Source organism: Cyanistes caeruleus, chromosome 5, assembly GCF_971803275.1.
Source record: "Cyanistes caeruleus chromosome 5, bCyaCae1.hap1.1, whole genome shotgun sequence".
Lineage (NCBI taxonomy): Eukaryota > Metazoa > Chordata > Aves > Passeriformes > Paridae > Cyanistes > Cyanistes caeruleus.
In genome coordinates this window covers 80,909,393-80,934,153 of record NC_141705.1, presented here as the reverse complement: position 1 = coordinate 80,934,153, position 24,761 = coordinate 80,909,393, and the positions used below count along the sequence as shown (strand labels likewise).

Genomic DNA, 24,761 nt, shown 5'->3' with positions numbered 1-24,761 from the left:
AGAGAAAATTGATGTTTAAGTGCAAGGATTTAACCTGCATAAATATGGAAAGAAACAGAAGGGTGACTTCTATGTGTTCAAGTTGGGAATTATTAATAAACGAGCAAAACTCCCCAACTCACGCTTTTGCAGTTCTGTTCCACTCTCCACCAAACATCAAAAGCCTGAATCATTTATGATCTAAATTATTTATAACACAGATATATTTTTGACTTAAATGGATTTCAGCAGCAAAATCCCAAGCATTTTACCCAGGGTAGGCTGTGGGGTTTATTTTTTTTCCTTTTCCGTGTCACCCAGTCTCTCACCCACATAAGAAAAGAGTTAAAGATTTGATAACAATAAATTAAAAATGCTGGAATTGGACTAACCAGGAATCCTGCAGGAGTGCCTGGCATACAGGTTAGCTTCTGCTTTTCCCCTGCAGCCCTCTGGGAGCAATCTGGTCCCTTATCTTGCACTCTTCCCCTCTGCATTCTTGCTATCTGCAGTCGGATCGCTGCTATTCCCTCTCCATTCAATCCTGCCCCACCGGCAAACTTAGTCAAACCTGCTGGAGAATTCCAATTTCACCTTTAATTTTCCTTTTTTTCTGATTGCTGGTCTCACATTAAATACCTCAAAGCCATTAAAATCACCATCCTAACTTCTGAACTACACAACTTGAACACTTATCTGTAAGTAAGCAACAAGATGAACCAAACATACTCCCATCTCTTCCTCTGAAGATTCTTCTAAAAAATAAAAGATGTCTAAATTCAGTTCAGTGTGTATTAATACAAGTAAATTTCCTTCCAGACTCCTCAATGGCAGATTTCCTGCCAGCCCTACCCACTTGAAAATAACAGAAGCTTATTCTCCTCTACTTTGTAACAGCTTGATGGACTAAAAAGAGGCCTAGAGAGGTTTATGTAGCATTTACCACTTTTATTATTCATAGTCTCATAAAAAGCAAATGGAAGAATAAGAGATACACAACTGAAATTCGCCAGCATTTTATTTTATAACCTAGTGTATAAAACATACAAAAACAAACAAAAAAGAAAACAAAAACCAAACAAACAAAAAAATCCCAACAAACTGGAAGTGAACTAAAGGAAGATCTCAGAATACACAAGTTCCAAAAAGCTTTACCTAAGGGCTCAGAAGCAGTAAACATTCAGCCTATTAAAAATGGGATTCAGAACCAATCTTCACACTTGCAGCCTGCACAGTTATGGATCCAAGGGTTTAGTTGCTGTAAGCAGTGATGGATGTGAGGGCTGGATTTGGTTGTTTTGTTTGGAATACCTACAGTTCACTTCCAAGCTCACCATCAACCCTGGTTAGTTGTCATCAGTGAATCGAATGTGTTTGCTTGTCTGTTGAGTCTTCTCCAGTCGCATCCTTTCAGCTTTGGCAATCAACTGCAGGCAGGGAAAAGGATGGGGAAAATTAGAGGGAAAACTGCATTGTTAGGATTTGACTTCACAGTCAGGGATATATTCTATCCCCCCTTCCTCCCAACATGGTTGAAGACATCGAAATTGCAATTTCAAAATCCTAAAATACAGCCTCATGCAGGAAGTTAAAGAACTCTATCCTTTTAATAGATTCGTTTTGCTACTGATGTACAAAAACCAAGGCTAAATCACACAAAAAAAAAAAAAAAAAAAAAAGTACTTTATGAATATTGTGGAATTTTAAACACGAAAAAACCCCACAAATCCCCAGCACACCACAGAAACTTTACATGAACCCACTCAAGAAAAACCACAGTGCAGGAAAACCACACAAAAAATAAAGAACTCTCATAAATCCACACACGAAAAAATACACAAACACACTGAAAACACACACAAAACCCACATGCCACAAAAAAACCCCAAACCCAGGCAAAAACATTCGCACTGGAACCACAAATTCACATAAGAACACGCACAGAAACCACAAAACCTCTAAAACCCATACAAGAACATAAAGAAAACACAAACTGAAACCGCAAAACCCACAAATCAACAGAAAACCACACCTAAAGGCCCATAAAAACCCCACAGAATCCAACACGTGAACACACTCCAAGGCACATTCAGAACTCAGAACTCCCCCCCTGCAAAAAAACAGCTTCCCTAAAGATAACAGAAAAAACCAAAACCCACTAAAAAACACCAAAACCCTGAAATTATGCAACCTGCCAAAAAATACCCGCATGAAAAAAATTACCAAAACTCTCCCAAGCCTCTCAAAACAACCCCAAAGCCCCAGTACAAGAAGACCACTAAAAATACATATAAAACCCCTAAATCCCACAAAAAACAGTCAAAGGCATGTATAGAACCCACAAAACCCATCCCAATATACACAGAACCACACGTACCAGGAGCCACAAACAAACATGAGAAACCACACAAAAATGCACTCACACATAACACAGAAATACACACAGAAACACCAGCAAAAAACCAAAAAAATAAAAATCCAAAATCACAAACCCCTCCAAAAAAAAAAAACCGAAAAAACCCCCAAACAAACAAAAAGCCCTAAAAACCCAATCACCACCAAAACCAAAACAAAACAGAAAACCCAAACAAAAATCCACAGCAACTTTTCTGCTGGGCACTACTCAACCATATTAGCTGGTGTTATGGGGAACTTGCACCCCAGGCAGTCCAACGTGCCAGATTTGAACAATTTCACATACAAATCAAATTATTTATTAGTTCTGCGTACGACCAAGTCCTGCACACAGCACAGAGGTGCACGTTGTGCTGCCACACTCACTGTGGCAGTCAGGATTTTAGGCTTTCCCAACCAGTTTCCAGCAATAAAACTGACCTAGAGATGGCTAACTTTTATTTTCTGGTGCCTAAAAAAGCCCATTTTAAAATAGTTCAACGCTAAGAGGAAACAGAGGACGGTGGTTTATTCCTTCAGCATATGGGATGGAGAATGACAAACACGGGAAGGGAAGCTCTGAGTGTTAAATCCCATTCCAGAATTTGCAAGAGGCCTCAAGGATTTCCATTTCTAGCTCATCAGCCCAGTAGCAGCACCTATATAAAAGCACACCGCTACTCCTGAATCCAGCCAGGGATCCAGCCATTCCATAGATACCAGGGTCACAGAAACAGGGAAATGTCTTCTGGAGTGGGAGATGTCCCACGGGCCACAGACAGGCTCAGTCTTGCAAGGACACAGATGAGCCTCAGGCAGCATCAGGAGAGTGGGCTGTGCCCAGACATTCCCACCATCCTCTCCTTTTCCACTGCAAATTATTCCGCCCTTGACAAATACTCAATTCTCACTCCCTCGCCAAATGCCTTTCACATCCACCACCCCTCCCACCCTCTTAAACTTCCTCCTTCCCCCTGTGGAAGGGGGTCCAAGGTGCAAACGAGGTTCAGCAGCACCTCCCCCCAGGAGATGAGGATCCAAGCAGGAAGCTTGCGGGCACTCACGCCTTGGCTTTGGCAACCAGAGACTCCAATGGGTCTGGAGTTTAAGGCTACAGACTGATGAATTGCTTTAGGTCTGAATCAAGTGGCACTGCCCTAAAAAGCAGTTCTGGCTGGAAGTTTTCCATCTGTATCAGTAAATCACAGACGTGGCTTTTATCAGGCAGTTAAACAGACAAAAGGGAAGATGGATTGGGAAGGGGCAGCAGAGGGAAGCAGAGAGGTGACAATCTACCCAGGCCCGGGGGAAAGACACTTTTTCACTCCAAAGGATGGCCAGGCCTTTTCAGAGGAACCTTGGGATATCCTATCTCTTTTGGACATCTGGTTTATTATAGGAACTATGCCAGAGGAAGTGAAATCTTTACCACTTGCTTTGGTTTGGGGCACCACACCAGCCATCTGCTGCGGTGATCCTTAACCCTTATCCTGAGGAAAGCCAAGTAGGCCCGGACTTTATAGAAGACACGGAAAAGAGGAATCTCAAACTGCCTCAACTCAAACGTTGTGTGATGCCTGTGATGGGATGCAGTCCATCCATTTCAACACTGATTCAAAGAAAATATAAGATGCCTTAATTCCAAGCATAAAGCAGCTAACTGGCAAAAAGCTCCCCTTTGAAATCCTGTAAGGGATTTATTCTGTTAATAACAGAATAGACCTTGACAAGAAGGGCACATTAATGGCACATTTTACTGAAGATGTTCAGTTATCAAGTATTAGATTACTTTTTTCTACCTTTGAAGCCTTCGAAAGAAATCACCTTGGAAGTACTAAGGAAAAGAAATTCCAACAGGAAAATATTAACGAACAGAAAATTATTTTTTTTATCAGCAATCTGTATTTCGGCAATACAGCATGTCAAAAAGTAGGGAAGGGGTTAAGACTTACTGACTGCAGCGAGGCATTCTGGTCTTGATGTTTTGCTTAACAGCCTTAGCATTTAAATAGAATTCCCTGGCTTTGAAGTTCACACCTCCCTGTGTGGCAAGGTGATGGGCAGGGGGAAGGAGCAGGACTTTGCATCCTTGTGCTGCCATTGTTAGGCAGAGCTGAGACAGTTTGTATTTGCAAGCCTAGCTGAGGTACATTACTGCCCAATTTACACCAGCTTGGTCAACAAATACCAATCTTCAAAAGATGAAGGAGAGAAACTTGAGAGCAAGGGCTCCTACTGTCAAAATTCAAGTCAAAGGTCTCACTGGCACTTTTGGTTTAAAAAAGTAAAAGTACATTAAAAAAAAAACAACAACCTGGCAGCAATCAGAAAAATGTTGTAAAGCAGTGGTTTTCAAATTCGCTTTCTGCTCATGTTAAAGAATAATGGCTCGAATCAATGCCGTTTTTTAGGCTCTTAAGGAAATTAAATTAGACCTCTGGGCAAATTCTTTATGCACATCTTTGTTTAAAAAAAAACTTATTTGTCTGCAGGATCTCTGAAAGAACACTCACACAAACAGGATAAGACATGTAAAATATGCCTTGTACAAGATAAGGTTTTGACCTGTATGACTGCTGTTCCTTTAGGTCAATGAAATATTTATTTTCTATTTTATATGGGACAGTACTTTTTCCAAGCATCCAGGAAACAAAGAGTCTCCAAAGTCAACAACAAATAATTAAGGTCAGATGATTCTAAAGTTTTGCAAGCCACAGTAAAAAAAAATTCAGGCTAAAGCCAACTCAGAAACCTTATCTGGAGTATGTGTGAAGCAAACCTGGCAATAAAACCTCTGTGAAATACTCTCTGGCTCCTCTCTGTCAAGTCAGGGATCTGACTGGCTTAATCAAGGAACCCTTCATGCCTGGAAGGATCTGCTGGAGCTGGAGTAGAGGCTGCAGCCTGCAAGTTCATTGCAACACTTCCTGGAAGCTGCAGCCCCACAGGCACAGGGAAGACAAGGCTGCAATCTCCCAGTTTGGAACTGGAAGCTGTACAGCTATGGATGCTTGGAGCAGCACTCAGATTTGGCTGGGTCAGAGCTGTCACTCTGGTGCACAGGCTCCTGGACACTCTGGGAACACAGCAGCATTCGCCACAGCACGAATAAAACTGTGTTCGTTGTGAGGGGAAATGAGATCCATTCTCAAGAAAATGATTTTCTGGGTTAGAACTAGAGACTTGAGAGCGCAGCACTAGACTTAATTTCACTAGAGCACATCAAGACTACTTAAGTTATTAATGAGCTCATCCAGACAGGGTTTCAAAAGAAATCCAGCTTACAAATTAAGTTCAGGCCTTTAGTCATGGACTTAACTTTCTCCAATTGTCCCTGTAATGACAAACCCTACTCTTGTCAATTGCAGCAGGACAACCACACTCTCTACTTTGTGGCTGTAAAACCCTGCTGCCAAGCCAGTGGGAAGTGATTTAACAGAATTAAATACACAGAGTGTCAAAAGACATGGAACAATGCAGAAACAGTGTGGCTGTGATTTGCAGTTACCTTCTCAGTACCCCGCTTCTTCTCTCGAGGCTGGTTCAGCTTAGCTTGCCTGTCCACCAAAATCTTCTGCCAGTAACGCTGTTCATGGTCACCTTGGGGGGAAATTAACATCGAGGAATGTCAATAAGCCTAGACACGACAAGTGGGTGAAACCCTTCTTAAGATGAAAATACCTGTTAGGGAAACCCAACAAGTACTTTGCCAGTAGTCTTAAATTTCCTGTCCACAGAAGCCATATGGAATTGCTCTCTACCTGTCATCAGCAAAAGTAGCTGAGTTTTAGCTCAAGTTTGACCACAACACAGGCAGACCGTTTTGATTTACTGATGTACTCTGATACATTTTAAACAACTACCAAACAGGAGGGGAAAAAAAGGTAATTAACTGTAAGAACAACTGAGACTATTGTGTTTCATCAAAACCATTGCCTGGGGACTTCAAGAGCTGTCAGGAATATCTGGACATGGACAGCAATACAAAAACAAAAAATTCTGCAGCTCTTCTCAGCAGCTGCTTTGCCACCTTCTGGTTCCTTCTGGTTTGTGGTGTAATTATCATAATGGGAATTCTGTGATATCATTTTGCACGATCACAGGGCTCACCTTCAGCCACAGGGAAGTTTCTGAAGGATCTCAGAAAAGATTCCTGGAAAAGTTAGCATCTAAACATGATCACAGATGCTTTACCATCTTGCCAGATGCCAAGCTGAAGATACTTAAAGTCAAATCCTGAAGAGTAAAATACTACTGGGAAATCTTTAGTCCCTGCTGTAGAAAGCATTAAAGATTCTTTCCTTTTCATCTCTCACCTTCTGCCACCGAGAAAAACAAAAACCTTTACTGTGAGTCCCTTGTGCATTCCTGGAAAGCTTTTCCATTCTCATTTCAATGAGCCAGTTAGGAAAAAAAAAATAAATCTTAAGACTATGAATGGAATGCTCCTAGAATGTAGTACTTACTCCTAATCTCCTACTACACTCTTATGAAAGGATACAAAACCAGGGACAAACAAACAAGACACAGAGCTGTAGAACACAAAATTTGAGGTTATTTCTAGATCCCTGAAACACAGAGCACACAGGAGACAAATCTATCTCCAAATGACATTAGCAGCACTCACTGAGTCTCAAACTTCAATTAACTTTGATGTGATCATGAAGGTTAATGCTTCCATCAAAGCTTCTCCTCCTGCAATCCTTAACTGCCATCTACATCCCTGCACCCACCAGACTGGGTCCTAAATGACATTTAGGCAGGAGCAGGGGAAAAATATTTAAATACAGATGAGGCAGTCTCAAATTGATTGTTTAACCTGTTGTTTGTTTTTTTCCCCCCTGTATTTACAATTTTTGGTGCATCTCTCAGATACGAAAGTTTTATGAATACACCAAGTTGGACAGACTTTCTCTTTTTTCTATCCCTCAGTCCCACAAAGAGGCTTCTCCACACTTGGCAAACTAATCCATTCTAATACCAGATACAAATTTAGAACAGCGCAGTAATTTCAGAATGAAATAACACACATTAAAATAATCATGTTGAAAAGTAGAGCCCTTAAGAACCCTTCTTGTTCTGGCCTAAATTATTCAACTTCCTGAAAAATAAAGATCAATTAGTAGGTAAGTGCTAAACCCACTTTCAGGTTATCCATGCTGTTAGATCCTTGCCATGTCATTTCACACATATGCTCGGTATTTTCAAGAATGTCTCCCTTGAAAATTCTTTCACATTATCAGAATGTTCTATTCATAAAGCTGAAATGTCAGTTAAGTTCTACAGTCCTTTGCCATTGAAAGTGAAGCATATACATCTAAAAAGAACAGAATTAAGCTTGTAATAGCAAGCAAAAATCTTAATTTTGCTCTGAATGATGGCATAAAATCCTTTTTAGTTTTATCAATTTCACGGTAATTGCAAAATAAGAAGACTCTCATCAAAAAAAAAAAACCAACTAAACACGCAATCTTCTTCTCCTGAGTTACCTAAATATATCCATAAATTCACCAGAAACTATCCCTTTCACGGTAGTTAAGGCTTCTCCCATACTTGCATGAAAAAAAAAGAAGTCTTACCAGTGAGAACTTCGAATTTCCAGTTGTTTTTGATCTGTATTTCTTTGTATGATTTCATGACAGTCTGTGCATCCTCAGGAGTCTTAAAACGGACGTGACATTCGGTGTCTCCCTCCAGCATGTCAACATAAGCCACCTCAGCCAGCACTGCCAGAGCATCCTGTCAGAGCATGAGACAACACACACCATAAATCAGCCTTCAAAAAGAGAACTTAAAAAGAGTGACTTTTGACCGTTCCATTTGGAGGTCATTAACATTTTCAAAAAGGTCATGAAGTAGGAGGCAGCAACTGAACTTGGTCATTTAATCGATCAACCTCTTGTCAAAGGGTTTTGAATTGACATTTTTTCCTAAGAAGGTTATAACTGAGTTCTGATTGATGAGCCTGCAACATCTAGCCATCTATCTCTCATCCTCCCCTCCCATTAACAATTTAAAGCAGTAATTCCTGGAAATGCTAGGGTATCATTTTACTAATGGAGCATCACCCATTTATTTCAACACTGCATCTGATTTTTTTTTCAAAAGTAAAAACAGTGTACTATAACGTTGATAGATCTCAGCCTAACAGAAAAATATCAAACTTGATTCTACACATGAAATGTACAAAAGCAAGCTCAGGCATGGCAGATTATTTGAGAAAGGAGCAGTAGTAAAACAACGCTGTATTTATGAAGTGACCTCTGCCTGAAAATTTTCACTGACAGCTGAAGGGAGAAGAGTCACAAACGCTCTTGCAGATGAAGTACTTCACTTGTAATTCCTGCTGTTAGGGAAATTAAGTAGGACCACACATTCCTAGTCAATTTTGTTCACAGCAGGCAGCTCAAGTAAGACGCTTCTATTCAGCAACCACACACTGCTTTTAACCCTCCACTACCAAGGGCAGCCTTAAAACAAAACAAAAATTAAGTGACAACACTGTTGAGATCATTTGAGAGCTGACAAAAGCTACTTTCAAGCCTTATTTTCTTATCCCAAAGTCATCATTTCATGCAAAACTAAAACAGGCCGAAGAGTTTGCTGGAGCTGGCAAAAGTTACTAGCTTTGAGGAGCACCTTAAGGGCAAAATAGGGAAGCAGTGAAGTGTAAAATTAAAACATCAAAATAATATTTAAACTACACTTCAAAGACCTTTCCAAGCTGTGTGGCATGCATAATTGTTTCCATACAACGAGAACTGCAGGTCAGTTTGGAAGTCTGAGGGGAAAAAAGCCCTGGCAGCACTGCTTAGTGGCAGTTTGCTGCAACTGATAGCCTGGTAACACAGCAAAGCCAGGTCTGGTTGCACTTCTGCCTTCCAGTATGCAATTAGTATGGCCAGAAAAAAACAAAAAAAACAAAAAAAAAAGGAAAATAAATATCAAAATAATTTAAGATTTCTGCTGTTTAACTTAAACTTTTCTGCTACCCATAGCATATCAAGGTGTGACACAAACTTCTGAAACCCCAGCACCAGTGAGATGAGGGTTTCCAGTGACAGAGGCTCTCATGTTGTTTAGGTTCACGTACACACCAAGCAGGCCTCACACGCTTGCAAGCAGCCGGTGACTCAAAATGGCTTTCCTAGTAAGAAATGTTTGATAAACAGCATCAAAACTCGAATTTTAAACCATTCCCTCACTGTCTTGAGTAGGCTGGATATGTGCACCAACCTGAGTTGAGGTTGTTCAAATTCTTTCCAGTTGTTACTCATCCTAAAGTGTAATTTGGGAAAGAAAATGTCCTGAGTGACATGAACGGAAAAATCAGGATCTGGAAAAAGCCTGTTATTTCCTTTGGAAAACTCTTAATATTTCCATTTCAAAAGGATGCAGCTTAAAACTGGTATTTTCCTTAAAAAGAAATCATGTGTGTAACTTTTGGTTTGTGTCATCACACAGAACTGAAGGTATCTAACCGCTTTTTAAATCGAGAAAAACGAGTGCTTGCATTAGGAAAAGAGAGACTGAATCAACAAGTTCCACTGCTGTCACTCTCGCTGAAGTGGAGGTTTTGTCATTGTAAAATTCTTTCTGAAATAAAGAAAATTGGTTTCTCATGCAGAGAGCATTTTCCTGCCCCCCAAATTCCCGTTAATGATAAAAACACCATAAACTTTTAAAAATCCCCACAGGTACACTTTTATAGCTCCCTTGTCAGGATGACTGGCACAGTGACAAATGCAGAACACTGAAGCAGTCTCCAGCTCCTTTTTTTTAAACTGGAAAGCACTAAAGCATTGCTTATTCTCCTCAATATTTTCATTATAAACTTGACATTGCTCCAAGCACACTAAAGGCTCGGTTTTACTTTCAGACATCCTCCTTTACCCTATTTTGCCATTGAAAAATTTGCCATTAACAGATACTAAAGAAGAATTTGTACTCAGCTACCGGCCAAATAGATGAGGAGAAAAAAAAAAAAAAAAAAAATCAGTGAGACTGGGTGAAATGGTATTCCATATTCAAACATTTGGGGGGCAGGGTAAGAGGAAAGGCTAACAGCTACCCTGAGGTTACAAAGGCATTACCTTGATCTGCTTCCTGCCCGGCAGGGGCTCGGTGCTAATGATCTTCACAATTACTCCACTGACAAACTGAGGCCCCATTGTGCTGGCCTTGGCGGGAGGGGCACAATCTTCACCGGTGGCTGGTCAAGTTAAAAACAGGGTGGGGGGGAAAACAGAAAAAAGTTTTTACATTTATTAGGTCGAAAAAAATTAGGACATTATGAAAGCGTAGAAGCATCAAATACTGTTACTGCAGACTTGAGGTTTATTAAACAAAGGTTTAAGATTGTGCATAGGTTTGAGTCAATTCTATTTGAAAAAAACAAGAAAAAGTCTTAAGAGAAATTTTTACAGTCCACAGGGTCTTTCCTATAAAGAGATTTTATATTGTACCAATAGTAACCCCGCAGTTTTAAAGTGATTAAAAACATGGTGAGGGGGCCATTGGAACATCAGTGTTGAGGTTAGTGAAGAGAAGCTCAGAGTATTCAGAGCAAATAAAAGAAAGAATTCTAAACCTGGAAAAAAAAAAAAAAGTAGAAATTTAATTATGAAGATATAATTTCTAAGCTCCTCTTACGCATAGAGCTCATAAAGCCGAATCTCAAGTTGTTTTTTTTTAATACCTCTGGTACAGGTAAACACAAGCAGGTCAGGCCCAAGCTGCAGCACCAAAGAAAGATGATTGTTGATTTACCTCTCTGAGGCTTTATAATTTACAATTTCCTAAATATTTCTGTAAGCCTGGGAAGTGCTACTGAAACATACCGAAATCACTTTAGTATTTATTTATAACTCCTTAGTCCCAAATCTGCCTTAAATACAGGGAGGGGGTTACTTTTACTATCTGGCTTTTGAGAAAACAGCAGCATTTTACAAAATAAAACCTTGAGGCAGTGTTTCTGCAAGATCAGGGTCTTGCACTGCTTCTGTTTGCATACAAGAAACACGAAGAAGACAAAACCCAGGATTACTTTTGCCATTTTCAGATTTCTGCACACCAGATTCCGTCTCCATCTCTCCCACGGGCTCAGGCTTGATTTGAGACATGGTTTTCTTTAAGGAGGCCATACTGGCTTTCTGCAGGGCCAAATATTCTTGCTTCAAATCCATCCATTCAGTCCTAAAAGCAACAACACAGGCACAGGATGTCAGTTGCAAACGAGAAACTGATGTTTAGAAATTTAAAGGTAATTTAACAGGTTACAAACAGCTTTAAGTGGACTTGGTGAACAGTGCAGACCATTCTGCCACTGGACATCTCCCTGCACTTTGGTCAAACTCATGTTTGTCCCTAACTCACTTGCCCATGACTGTGCTTCAGAGAGTTCCAACAACATCAACCTATCATTCCTACAGAGCGGCTTTCACATTTGCCTTAAATATTCAGAAAGCATAGGGAAGAGTTTGGTGAACTGTGTGTTCCATTGGAACTACACAGAGCATAGACAACAAACTCAGAGTTAATTCAGAGACAGTGAACTCTCGATTCACTGGATTAGTTCAGTGAACCCGCTCCTGTGTCACTACATTAAGAATCAGTCATTCATTTTCTGGAAAAAAATCACTGATGGAAAATCAACAATTGGTTAAACTCAGCAAAAACCCAGCGAGATAAGGACATTCCTCACTATTCAAATGCACTTTGGTTAAAAAATACCCCCCCATGGAAGCAATTTATATATTTACATACATTTAACATGGAGATGTTTCTGCAAACAGCGAGAGCTTTGCTCCACAGCAACACAATGCCCGCAGTGCCACTGTGAGAACGACTCATTGTTACCCTAATCTGTGCTATCAAACAAGCTGATAGAGGATTTTTAAAGAGGAGGATATCTTGTGGTAATGGTTTTAGCTGTTAACAGTGACAACTGTATACTTCAAAAAAGCATCCAGACTCACCCAGGATCATACATTCTCAACAGAGCAAAGGCATTAAAATAACAAAAGACCCACGTAATGATTCTTGGAGATAAAAAAGGCAACACCATCCCATAGCAAGGTTTGGTATAAATACAAGCTCAAGGAGAACCTCTGTGAGTTACCACTAAGGAAGAGGAGACCGTGCAGAATGAGTCAGGCAAGTATTTGCAATGCTTACACTCTTTAAACATTTTGCCGCTTTGCTACCATTGAATAACTGTTAACCAAAACTCTTTGTGTTTGTTGCAGTTTGCTCAGAATGCCGACGGCAGAGGACAAGCTTCATCGATAACCTTTATTTTTTTTTTTTTTTTTTAATGTGGACCCCTTTTACTTTAACATGGAGGTGCTTTCTGCGATATAGAAAAAGTAAGTGCTTCCATGTTTTAGTAGAGGTGAATCCTGAAACACCATCCGGGATTATTTTTTTTATTATTTTTTTTTTTTTGCCTGCACTTCAGTTTAAGATTTTGACATCTTCAAGATTTTTAGATCCGGGAAAAAGTTTAGCTGTGAGCACATCTTTTCCAAGAGCTAAAATCTAGGTGGCTAAAGTTCATTTGAAGCGATTTTTAATTTTAAAGGTCTCCCTTTGCTTTAACATGGAGGTACCTGCTGCCTAAAAAAGTAAGTGCTTCCATGTTTCAGTGGCGGTGGATCCTAATCTTCAAAGGCTTCTTAAAGGAAATGTGCATGTATGTTTTTTATTACTGCATCTTTGTTTCAATTTGATCTAATTTCTCCCCTGAAGGACCCCCACAACTTCAATGTGGATGTGCTTGCTTTGGTTCACAATAGTAAGTGCTTCCATGTTTTAGTGGTGGTGAATCCTTTTAAATGCAACACTTTCCTCTGGGAATGTATCAAATTATGAAAAGACGTGTTTCTACATCACAATTTTGCAGCACAAGGCGGCGAGGACCCCCTCTACTTTAACATGGAGGTACTTGCTGGATGCCCAAAAAGTAAGTGCTTCCATGTTTTAGTTGTGGTGACTCCTAAAAGCCCAACAATTTTGCATTATAAGGCTGGCAGAACTCCACACATCAAGCAATGAAGACTCAAACTGGAACTTTCATCTACTTGCTACAGGCTAATACTGTTGCTAATATGCAACTCTGTTGTATAAAAATTGGAATTGCACTTTAGCAATGGTGATGGACTGTCAGACATACCAGAACTTAAAGAATAAATTATTTCAAAGGTTTTAAATAAATATGGTGAATTAATTTTTTTTTTTTCAGTAATGAGATGTCAATAAAGTATACAAAACATGTGACTTTCCTCCAAGTGAAAAATAAACTGCATAGTGCAGAAAAACCTGAACATACAAACACTTTATAAACATTAAAAATTTGGGGTACCACAAAAGCAACAGTTATGTACAATATCCCCGAGGTATACTGAATTTGTAGGAAACTATAAACAAAAGTAGAGGCCAAACACAGAACGAGATTAAAGCTTGTATGTAAAACCTCTGGGTTTTTTAAGTGTGACACATGGAAAAATTCGGGGGATTTTGTTAGCATTGGTCTCTCATTTAAGATTTCCCTTTACAAAGCCAGCCAAGCACTTCCCACTTCTATTGATAAAAAAAATCACTGATACAACAGAAAACAGAAAGAAAGGTAATTTATGTCACCTACTTGGAGAGTACCCTGAGGGGAATAACTTCTTCACCCATTTTGTGTCTTTCTTTGTGCTTTTTCTTGTGTTTCCTTTTAGACTTGGAAAGGGATGTGTCTTTTTTGTCTTTGTCTTCTTCTGCAGAAACTTCTATATTAAAACAGTTCAAATTAAAACATTTAATTCAAGCATGGATAGTTAAACGTTATTGCAATAAAATCACATTCAATATCTACTAGTTCTTTGAATTAACTACTTCTAGTCCATTTCCTTGACTACCCAAGTTTACTTTGCTTCTCACACCAAATGTCATTTCAATGCAGCTTTTCTTATCTCATGGAACAAAGGGATCATTACCTTTTCCCTTTTGTATTGTAATTTATTTATCTAGATTCCTGTGCTGTCTCCATTTGCCCAGGCTGTCTGTTTAACCCATACTTCACTCGGCTTCTATTGATATCAACTTCTTTGAACTATTTTGACTTTTGATTAGATTTCCCTACTTTGGTGTTGCAAGTTCTTCCTCATTCCCTGTGTGAGTGACTCCTTACCTGGTTTCATTTTAACTGCAGGGAACACCAATATGCCCAAACTGATCTAATACTTCCACCATATCCAGCCCATCACCCCTTATCCTTAAGGTTTATCTACCTTTTCATTCATGCACAGAAATCATAATAAAAAGAGGCAAGAATTTTCACCATTGGAATCTTTTGGGGCTTCTGTTGTTTCTTCTTTTACTGTTTCAACTTCATCTTTTTCAGCAGTTTTCTTAACTTTTGGAGCTGATGTCTCACCATCTCCCGAGGTGGTTCTTTTTCTCTTTCCCGGCCTGCTTTCCCAGGTTACCTCTGAGCTCTCTGTTCTGTCCCATTTCCTCTTCTCCCTTTTGGAAGGCTGCTTGGGAGTCTCAGTTCCCTCCATCTCAGAGCACTCTGATGGTGTCCTGTGTCTTTTGGACTTGGGAACTGCCTCTGTTGCAGTGTTAGTGTTTGATTCCTTTGGCTCTGCAGCTGCCTGCACATTGCTCTCTTTCTTGATTTTGGATTTCTTCTTTTTCTTCTTTTTCTTCTCTTCTGGATTAAAAACATAATATTTAAAACTGCCCATGATTAAATACTAGATTAGATTATTAGGGTAAACAATCAAAGCAGCACATATCACGATAAACTGGGTTGTTAATCTATGGAAGAGATGCAAGACATGGACACAAAGTTTTGCCTGGGTGTTTTAAGAAGAGGAAAAAAATCTCAGAGGTTAAGCAGGGTTTGAAAACTAGTTTGATTTCATTTTGTAGAAGCTGCTGCTACAACAAAAAACTGGTGATAATTGTGAGGAATATTAATGTGATTTATCATTAGTCTTACAAGAAAGATGGGAGGTTGTCTGAAGTCTGGGAAATTGTATTACACCACCAGAAATGAGGAAAAATGTTTTAGTGGTGAAATTGCAACATAATCTGTGACACTGGTTTGTCAATTACAGTAGATTTTTCATACTTAAGCCCATGCTGGCCAAAAACAGCAACATGAATTGTTTTTATTAAAAGCTTTTAAGACACATGAAATTAAACTGCAGTAACACAGCAGATGAGAATTTTTTCTTCAGAAGCTGAGGCACAAAACTGATCCAAATAACTTAATTACACTTCCTTGACCCCAGTAATTCAGTAACACTTACCTACTACAGTGGTGTCACTTGAATTCAGTGTAGGAACTGGTTTATTCTTTACGGTTTTGGGGAAAATCCCAGGTTTCCGTGGTGCTTCTTCTGGTGGATTATTTAAAAACTAAAAGAAGGAAATTGACAACCACATAACACTATAAAAATCATACTTTCTTTAAAGACTCTGCATTCAAGTTAAAACCAGCAATCCTCATCACATATATAAATATATAAATTCTTTCAAATCACATTTTAATACAGAAAATTAAGTATGACCATGCTTGCTTGATGAAATTTATTATTATTCAGAGATTTCGTCCTGTACAAGATGCCAAGAGTGGCCCACCAAATTACTTACAAAGAAAAAAAAAAAAGCCATTATATTTCTAAGTCTTCAGGTTATTAATAGAATTCAATCTTTAAAGAATTGTGGCACTGACTGTAGGTCTGAGAGCAGGAAAGAGAAGCTAACTCCTGTAAAGTGAAGCTTTTAAATGGTGATATTTTTGGAATTTCTCTAAGATTCAGTGGGTGACCTAGTAAAGAGCACACAGTCCATATCACAACGTGACACCAGGAACAGTGTCAGCAGCAGAGGCACCAGCACTCACCTCAATGGCTTTCTCTGCCTGTTCTTTAGTTTCAAATTCCACAAAAGCAAAGCCCTTTGGATCCCCAGTACTTTTATACCGAGGGATACTGACGTAAACTACATTGCCACACTTCCCAAACACCCTCTCAATCCAACTGTGATTGACGTTTTTGGGAAGCAGCTCCTAAAGGAGAAAAAAAATATGGAAGTTTCATGAGAAAACACTGAGAGGCAAAGTATCCAGGTGTTAAAAAGAGACCTGAAAACAGATCTCTAATCATTCATATACCTGTAACAAACACATTATATATTTAATTTAGATGCTTATCTTGTTCACATGACAGATACCAAGAGCTCACCTGCAGCTGGATCTCTGCAACATAAAATCTCTTGGTAAATTTAAAACCTAGGAGCACATGCCAGACTGGCTTGCCCCAAACTACCCTCTGCAAAGCACAAAGCTATTTTTTTTAGTTGGTGGTAATGCAGACAGGTATCAAAGAAAGAATTCCTGCAGGCCAGTGAAGAGTCACTACTGATAAAATTTTTACCAGTAACCGATCTTTTCAAGTTTAGCAGTTAGAACTTAATTCATCAGATGAGCAAAAGCTTTCAGGCAGCTTCTTGGGTGACAAAATTGTCTGATTTTTATTTCTATAAAGTCCTTAATATAGCAACATCAGTTTTTGCAGCTTGCAGATATGGTGTCTGAGTTCAGCATTTCCCCTCCCCAGTCAAAGAGAAATTGTGTCACACCGATTTCTCACTAGACCCAACAGAACACTTTAAAATCCCACTCTCAAATTCATGCCTAAACAACAACAGCGTTGGCACTATTTCATTTTGTTTTCACGACGAGTTACTGCACTGAAAGGTTCTCCTTGTAGGGAAACACTTATCACATTCAGATTTTCTTTTTTTCATAAACTTTGCCATCCTCAGAAAAACATTTTGTTACGGTTTGGCTCTGAGTTGAAAAGCCAGTTAAGTTTTTTTCCAAGTTTTAATAGTATAATAGTGAAGTCTGTGGTAGAGCATATAAAAAAGTCAGATTATTCCAGAGAAATTTAACTTACCAACACTTGGACTATTTCTACTCTCCCCAATGCCACATACCAGCTATTTACAAAACATTTGGCCACACACTTCAGCTCTGTATAGACAATGCAGCTCATGACTCAGAATATTTTATCCAAAAATGATATAGACAAAGTATTTCAGAATTCTAAGCAGTCCCTGTAATCGTGTTAGGAAAATATTATGTCTGGCACATTGTATTTAAAAAAACAAAAACCAGCCACCTTTTCTAGGCCTTTAAGGAAGAAATCCTCAGAGCAATTCAGTATGTCCTTATCTAGATGGGCTAGCATTTTGGCCATGATTATTGTGTAACTATCACAGAAAACTCAGTGCTGTCTGGAAAATACTAACCCAGCTGCTAACAGCTACAGGTACATAGCAAAAATTGCCATAAAAAGCAAACAGAGACGAAGCAAATTCCACAGTGCCTTCAAATCTAGTAAATAAAATTGTCCAGGGTTTAAACAAGCAAAGCATCAGATTTCTTTGCAATCTACCACTTGGCTGGCTCCACAATGTAACTAACAGCTTCTTCTCTCTGACAGAGATGAAATACCATGGTGAGATGCAGACTTATCCCATCAGCACAAGCTATTTTCATTTAAATGAAGCAGTCACTCCAGTATCGAGGTAGCCATGGGACAGTGTGCTATTAGGAGGACAGTTAAAATTTTTCAGATATAGTCTTGCCTTTAAAAGAAAGGTGTTTGTGGGTACAAAACCAGAGGCACTTGCAGTAACAGATCTTATAAACAGATAATGCTGTTTAAAGTACCCTGATAAACTTGGGAATGCAACTAGATCCTGTTTGATGAAGCTAATTTTGTCGTTATTAGAAAGCTTTAACTACGTTAACGTAATTAGTAAATATTTCTTAATACCACTGGTGCTGCTCTGATGGTATTAAAAAAGCCCAGTGAACACATCAATAGCAATGAAATTGCACCTTTTCAGCCTGGGAAGCAGCTCTTGGCTCGGCATTTACAACAATTTAAGCTTGGCACCAGAAATCCCTGCACCAAATGAAGCCCTTTCTTTCCACAGTCGCTCTCAGCTCTTCCACACCTGCCTTTGCTTAATTGATTTCTTTAACCTTTGCTGCACAATTGGCAGCAGCCAAGGAAAATCCTGATGCACGAATGGAGGCTGCAGAGCTAGGAACAAGCAGGCAGGGACACACACAAGTCCAGCCTTACCACATAGACAGTCCGGCTGTCCACGTCCTTTGGGCGCTCGCCCAGAGGTTGGCGTCTCCTGATCCTGGTTCCTTCCAAGTCCAACTGAAAGCAGGGAGAAACAAGCGTTTCCCGTGAGATTACTGCTAACTTCAGCACCCCACCAGTAATTTCCCAGCACCAGCAAATACAGAAGGGTGAGATGTTAAATACCTCTACAACAGATGAACTTTTAACTGCCCGAGCGATCAGCTTCCCGTCAGTAGTCAATTTTTTCATTTTGTTGAAAGAAACAAGAAGTGATATGTCAACATCTAGGGGGGAAAAAAAGTGTAATTATGAAATCGGGTGATGCATTCTACTCCACTTGTTTTCTTGTGAAACAATCTGCAACAATCTAAGTGTTGTATTTAACCAAGGATTAACAGAAATCTCTATCAAAATTTAAGTTTTAAGTACACCCAAATTTAATTTTCTTCCACGCCAGCCTTTATCAAAGGAATTTTGCCCTTTTTCCTCCCCACTGATAACTTGTTGTCTTTGAAAAGAAAGGAAGAAGCCCCCCTCTTTCTGTTGTAATTTTACAGCACAAAAACAATTTGCATTGAAAAAATGCCTCTTCTTCAAGTACTCCTCGAGTATTTAACCCAGTGCTGCCAACACAGAGCCCCAGCTTGCACCTCAGTTTCAACCAGACAGGCCGCTAAAACCTTGACAGAAAATTACATAGCACTAGTCTTAATAAAAATCTAGACATTTCTAGTATCTCTAGAAAATGCAGGGTGCATTTTATCTATTTATTATTTTATTAATTATTTAAGGGGGCCCTTAGAAAAGTCCAAACAACCACATAAAAAATTGTCTGAAGAGACTCACAGGAACCCTACCAGCAAAATCACAATTTCTCATCAAACTCGTAGAGAGAAAAGTGACAAAATTCCGATGCTTAACAACACATCTGTGTGACATTTTAATCTCTGCATTTAGCTACCCTGCAAAACAAGTCCAGTACCTCTGAGGGTAAAATTACTCTTGTTTCATGGCTTGTTCTTAAAATTATACAAAAATGGAAAAAGAAAATCAGGTCTCCCAGTCAGTCATTCCTACCCTGGCAGATGTCTTCATCTTAGGGCTGATAGGACAGGAGAAGAGAAAGAGCAAATAAGATTTTAAAAATCTAGTACCAGTTCTGCCTCCTGAGCTGCTGATGCTGATTTCCAGCATGGCACTCTTGCCTTTCTCAGGAGAAGACACGCACCTCAAAATAACCTGTCACTGTTGCCAGCAGTACAGGGAAGAACAAAGTGAAACCTAAGTGTTTGCTGAAATATACCGAAAATAAACTTACACCCATCTCTGGACTTCTCTATTTGTTCTCGAAGAAATCTGTCTTTGTGGAGGTTAACATCACCAAACCAGAAATCCACTTGCTTGGCTATATCTGCCAGCACCTGTTTAACTCTTGACCTCTTCTTCTTCTCTCTTTCCTTTTTCTGCTCAGTGCTTTCTTCTTCCATGGCTTTGTCTCTCGCTGTTTCAGTCTCCATCCCTGTCATTCTGTCAAATGAGACGTATGTATCATTTTAAAAACATAAAAGTCTTATTCCAAGGAGTAAATGTTCTTGTTTAATCCTCTGCCCTGTTACCAGACAAACAAGTTACTTGCTAAAAAGTGTCTACAACCACTAAAGCTGAAAAGCAGGTAGTTTCCCTGCTCATAAAGATGTTTTTGTAAGAACTGAACAAATATAGATAATTTTTTCTCCACTCCCCCGAATTCACAGTACAAACCATTAGAAAAAATCAGATGCAAAACCCACGAGCGCTACACACTTCAGAAACTAACCTCGTGTAAACCTTGATCACGGCAGACCTGCGAGCAGTAAGGTTAGTTTTTAAAAAATTATCTTTATTATGTCAAAAACGCAAACCACTCACTCCCATCAGCTACCAAGGCCCTGCCTGAGAGCAGGAAGTCAGTAAAGTGTCTCTAATGGCCAGCCCAGGTCTGCCAGAACTCCAGAACAGGCCCCTGGAAAATAAACATTAACTACAACCAAGTGACTTCACATACAGATTCGTCTTGAAAAATATAAAACGGTTTTAACCCATCAATTCATCTCTTTTGTCCACGACTCAGCTCGCTGTAGCTGAGAACTGCCAGTCATCACTTTACTACCTCATTTCACACCAGCGAAACAAGGCAACTGCTGCCAGAAGCAGAGAGCTTTTGGAAAATTCAATTAACACAAAAATTAAAGTAATTAATGTCGCAATCACCATATGAAAGACTTCTCAGCGCTCTGCCAAGGCTGCAGAGAGGGAAAGGAGAGCACAGCCATCAGAGAGGAAGCCCACCTCGACAACAGGATGGCGAAATGGAAATGGTCCCCAAATTATTGTGCAAATCAGGCTTCCTCAGCCGGAGATCAGTTTTTCCCCCCCTGCCGTGAGCTGACAACTCAAGACAGTGAAAGGTCAGCAGTCACCTTGGCAAGATTAGCCAGGTAAAACTGCTCAGCAAGTTCAAGCTCCGCTCAAGCCCTTCAGCAAGTTTTTTTTTTTTTGTGTTAATAACCAGCAGACAATACACTCTGCTCAGCTGAGGGCTGCACTGAGGTGCTTCAGAAATTCAGTAAAATGGCATTATGAGCTATCTGTGGTGGCTGAGCAGCATTAAGGGACCACACCAACACGTCAGTGTGGCCCATGGACACCACAGCCTTGTTTAAAGAGGCATTTTGAGTCGCTCAGCTCTGGGATTTGCTTCCCAGAAGAGGGGTTCTCATTCAAGCTAGAAGCAGCTGCAAGCTGCATTCCAGGCTTCCCTCTCACTTTGTGTTTTAGAAATGAAGCTTTGAGGAACTTCAAGCTCCTCCAGAGTCAGAGCAAATATCAACTATTAATAAGTAGACAAGAATCCAAGTAATTAATGCAGCAACCTCTGCATGCCCGGGTGTGAGGCAGTCTGTATTTTCCACATGTCAGCTCTCACACTACCAGCACTACTCTGATAAACAATTAAAATCAGAGAAAAGCAAAAGCAGGGTTAAAACTTCACACTGATAAAGCAAAGGTCTCCTCAAAAGCAATAAAATCGCAGTGCCCCTGTGTGCCAAAGTGAAACCAGAAAAGGAGGAACCATTAAACGGGGCAAGGAGCTTTAGGAAAGCAAAGATAATGCAAATCAAAATAACACAGCACCATACTCCTCTATAGAAAATTCTCTAGGCCCAATAAAAATTAAAGATATCAGTGCAAACCCATATCAAACCCCAGTTTCTGTTATTATCAACATCTGGAAAATATAATAAAATTCAACTGCAATACAAGGTCTGAAAGAAACAGGGTGCAGATATAAAATATACTTTATTCTTTTAAGCACTGATGCAAATGTTTGTTTGTCTGCTTGGGGTATTTTAAACATTAAAATAGGCCAAAGGGAATGAGGGAGAAAAAAGAATTCAAAATATTTTATGTACTATGAAAATGCTTTTGTAGAGTCAGGGGCAGCCCTAGGCATGTACTGCAGAATAAATGCAGGTATTCATTTATACTGAAACTGCTTTAAAAGACACATCCTGAAACGGTTTTACACCAATTCAGGCACAGGCAGAGCTTCAGGGTGAAGTTCCTGCACTGCCCTGCCTCATCTCTCTACCCAAAGTCAGGTAACAAGGGACATGAGTTAACACATGGGGGCCAGCACAAATTTCTTAACCTAAAAACAGAGCAAATTCTGCTTTCCCCCTGCAATTAAACCAATGCATTATTTTAAACGCAGTTTTCAAGCATTTGATGGATTTCATTAAACTGGTGTGGCCAGACAGAAAAGGCTTTTGCTTCCACTTGACGGTGCTGAGTGTTAAATCGGTTCCCACAGACAGGGAGATCCATGTGTGCTGCTTGGGCCCTTGCCTCTTGTCACCTCAGGAGGTGCAAAGTGCATTTATTTGTGTCAGGACTGGATGTGGGCCTTAGTGCCATGGTCTGGTTGACAAGGTAGTGATCAGTCAAAGGGTGGACTCGATCTCAGAGGTCTTTTCCAACATAAAGTGATTCTGTGGTTATAATTAAAATATATGCCAATAGCAGACTCTGACTAGGTGGATTCACCAAAAGGGCAGCCCAACTCCTTCACCTCTCAGTATCTCACCTCCAAAACACAGAACTGAATTTTAAGACCTGAGAACTTATTTCTTGTTCTTCTCCCTTGGGAAAACCAGGTGATTAGGGAATTGAACAAGCAGCAGAGCTGCTGGAGGGAAACAGGAGTAAGTAACCAGAAGCAGAGGGGAAGTGGTTATAAAAACCAAGCATTCTGCTGCCCTGGTAGCTGCTGCACTAGACCAAAAACACTGGAAAACTGTAGGAGAAGCTCACCTTCTTTACCCTTGAAACAAGGGGTAGGCTACAACGTGAGATAGATTTTTCTAGCCCTGAGTTATCCTTACAAGCCTGACCAGCATACACTTACCACTGCACAGGTACTGACCACTGCAGGTGCTGCTGCTGTAGCGACTCACAAATCTCAGCGACGTAACACTTAAAAAAACAAGCACAGACTAAGTCTGAAGGGCCCAAAGCCCCCTCAGCACGAGTCCCTCTGCCCCAACACGAGGCGTCAAGACATGACACCACGCAGAACAATTCACCTGTGCATCACTTGCGGGCAAAGCCACCTCAGCGCCCCGGGGGCAGAGACGAGCCCTCAGGAAGGCGCCACACGCGTCGGGAGCAGCGGGCACGGGGAGAGGAGAAAGAGGATGCCCAAGGGCGGGCAAAGGATGGGTCAGGGCCACAGTGTGATGCCGGCGGGCAGCGATGACCTGAGGGGACCGACGTGACCCCCTCGCCCCAGCCGTGAGGGGAGCGCGCGGGGGCGGATGGGGGGGGGCGGATGGGGGGGGGGGGGGGGGGGGCTCCGCGCGCGGGCGGCGGGAAAGCCGCTGAGGGGCCGACAGCGCCCCCTGTCTGCGCCGCCACCGCTGCAACCGGCAACCCCACAGCCCCTCCTCTCCCGGCCACCGACCTGCTGCGGCCGCCGCCGCGGGCACGCACCGCTTCGGTTCGCCTCCGCCCGGCCCGTCCGCGGCTCCGCCTCCGCCACCGTCCTCCGCAATCCCGCCGCCACGCGCTGCCCGTTGTCCCGCTTGCCAAAGACGAGAAGAGAAGAAGAAGAAGGAGGACCGGGGGGGGGAGGGGGGGGAAGAAAAAAAAAAAAAAAAAAAAAAAGCCCCGCGGCGGCCCCCGCGCGTGCGCGGCGGCGTCGGGGGCGCGCCCGGCTCTGGGCGCACGTGACTTCCTCCTGGCGGGGCGTCGCGGCGGCGTGACGTCACGCGAGTCGCTGCGGCGGGAAGTTCAGAAAGGCGGCGGCGGCGGCTGCTCCTCCTCCTCCTCCCGTGATCCTGATCCCGGTCTCGTTCCCGTTCCCGTTCTCGTTCCTCATCCCGGAGCCGCTGGGAAGGATCGCGGTGTCAGTCCGGCTCCACGGCTCGGGGCATCCCCCTGGGAGGCGGATAAAGGCAGTGCGGGTGGGTGGAGGGCTGGAGAAGGGCTGTGTGGGAACGGCGGGTTTGACAGCGGCGGGGCTGTGAGTTCGAGTCCCGCTGCCCGCGACATTCATTCCCCCGGGAGTCATCCCTAAGGGTTCCCATTCATCCAGCTGCTCTACTAACTTAAGGAATAACTTTGTCCTAAAAGGCGTGTCCAAGATTTTCACTTCAGGAAGCACCCAAGGAGGTGACAACCATAACAAACGGCGCGAATCTTTCCCCTTTTTTTCCCTTCTCACCAATCCAAGGAGGATATAAAAATTTATTTTAAAATATTTGGCGGTCTAACTTCAGATATGCAAAGAGGTTTGGCTTCACGGGGAGCTGGTTTGGAGAGCCAGTTATTTTTTTGCATGGGCAAAACATGCATGACCAACTCCACACCTGTGACAAAACCATTCTGGTAACGGCTTCCCTGAGGTTTTTGTTTTCTTTTTGTTGAATTTTTTGGATGTTGGGGTTTTTTTCTGTGTTTTTTTTTTAATTTTTTTTTTTCTGCAGGTAAACTTTTAGATTTTTATTTCAAGTAATTCTGAAGAAGGGTATTCCCAGTTGTCAGCCATTCATTTAAATGAATGAATTCATCTAAAAGCTGGAAAATATCTTGACATCTATTAAAAGAGAGGGGTTTTTTATTTATTTATTTATTTATTTTAACCAACAGTCTGTTAGATTGTTTTTGAGGTTTCTCTTTAAA

General features: G+C 41.0%; 2 protein-coding genes across 30 annotated transcripts in view; one reads left to right on the top strand and one right to left on the bottom strand.

Moving 5' to 3' along the window:
• Positions 1-979: 979 nt before the first annotated feature.
• On the bottom strand, positions 980-23,798 carry LARP7 (La ribonucleoprotein 7, transcriptional regulator). Of its 16 annotated transcripts, none has more exons than XM_086890684.1 (15): positions 23,542-23,625; positions 22,987-23,054; positions 20,448-20,541; positions 19,858-20,066; positions 18,723-18,823; positions 18,531-18,614; positions 16,274-16,438; positions 15,678-15,786; positions 14,699-15,073; positions 14,018-14,147; positions 11,420-11,568; positions 10,467-10,585; positions 7,953-8,112; positions 5,882-5,973; positions 980-1,406 (listed from the first exon to the last, which is right to left on the bottom strand). In XM_086890684.1, the coding sequence occupies exons 4-15, from the start codon at positions 20,063-20,065 to the stop codon at positions 1,326-1,328; spliced, it is 1,773 nt and encodes a 590-aa protein (XP_086746810.1). In that variant the 5' UTR covers position 20,066; positions 20,448-20,541; positions 22,987-23,054; positions 23,542-23,625; the 3' UTR covers positions 980-1,325. The 16 variants fall into 16 exon arrangements, with proteins under 16 accessions (XP_086746810.1, XP_086746820.1, XP_086746819.1 ...); XM_086890694.1 differs by lacking the exon at positions 23,542-23,625 and adding an exon at positions 23,165-23,338; XM_086890693.1 differs by lacking the exon at positions 20,448-20,541 and having other exon boundaries at positions 23,542-23,798.
• ZGRF1 (zinc finger GRF-type containing 1) overlaps positions 23,549-24,761 on the top strand; it is a 17,058-nt gene continuing 15,845 nt past the window's right edge. For 2 of the 14 annotated variants that reach the window (XM_086890672.1, XM_086890667.1), the window contains exon 1: positions 23,818-24,043. The gene's annotated coding sequence lies outside the window, so the exon portion shown is untranslated. The other 12 variants (XM_086890676.1, XM_086890669.1, XM_086890674.1 and 9 more) reach the window with 9 other exon arrangements.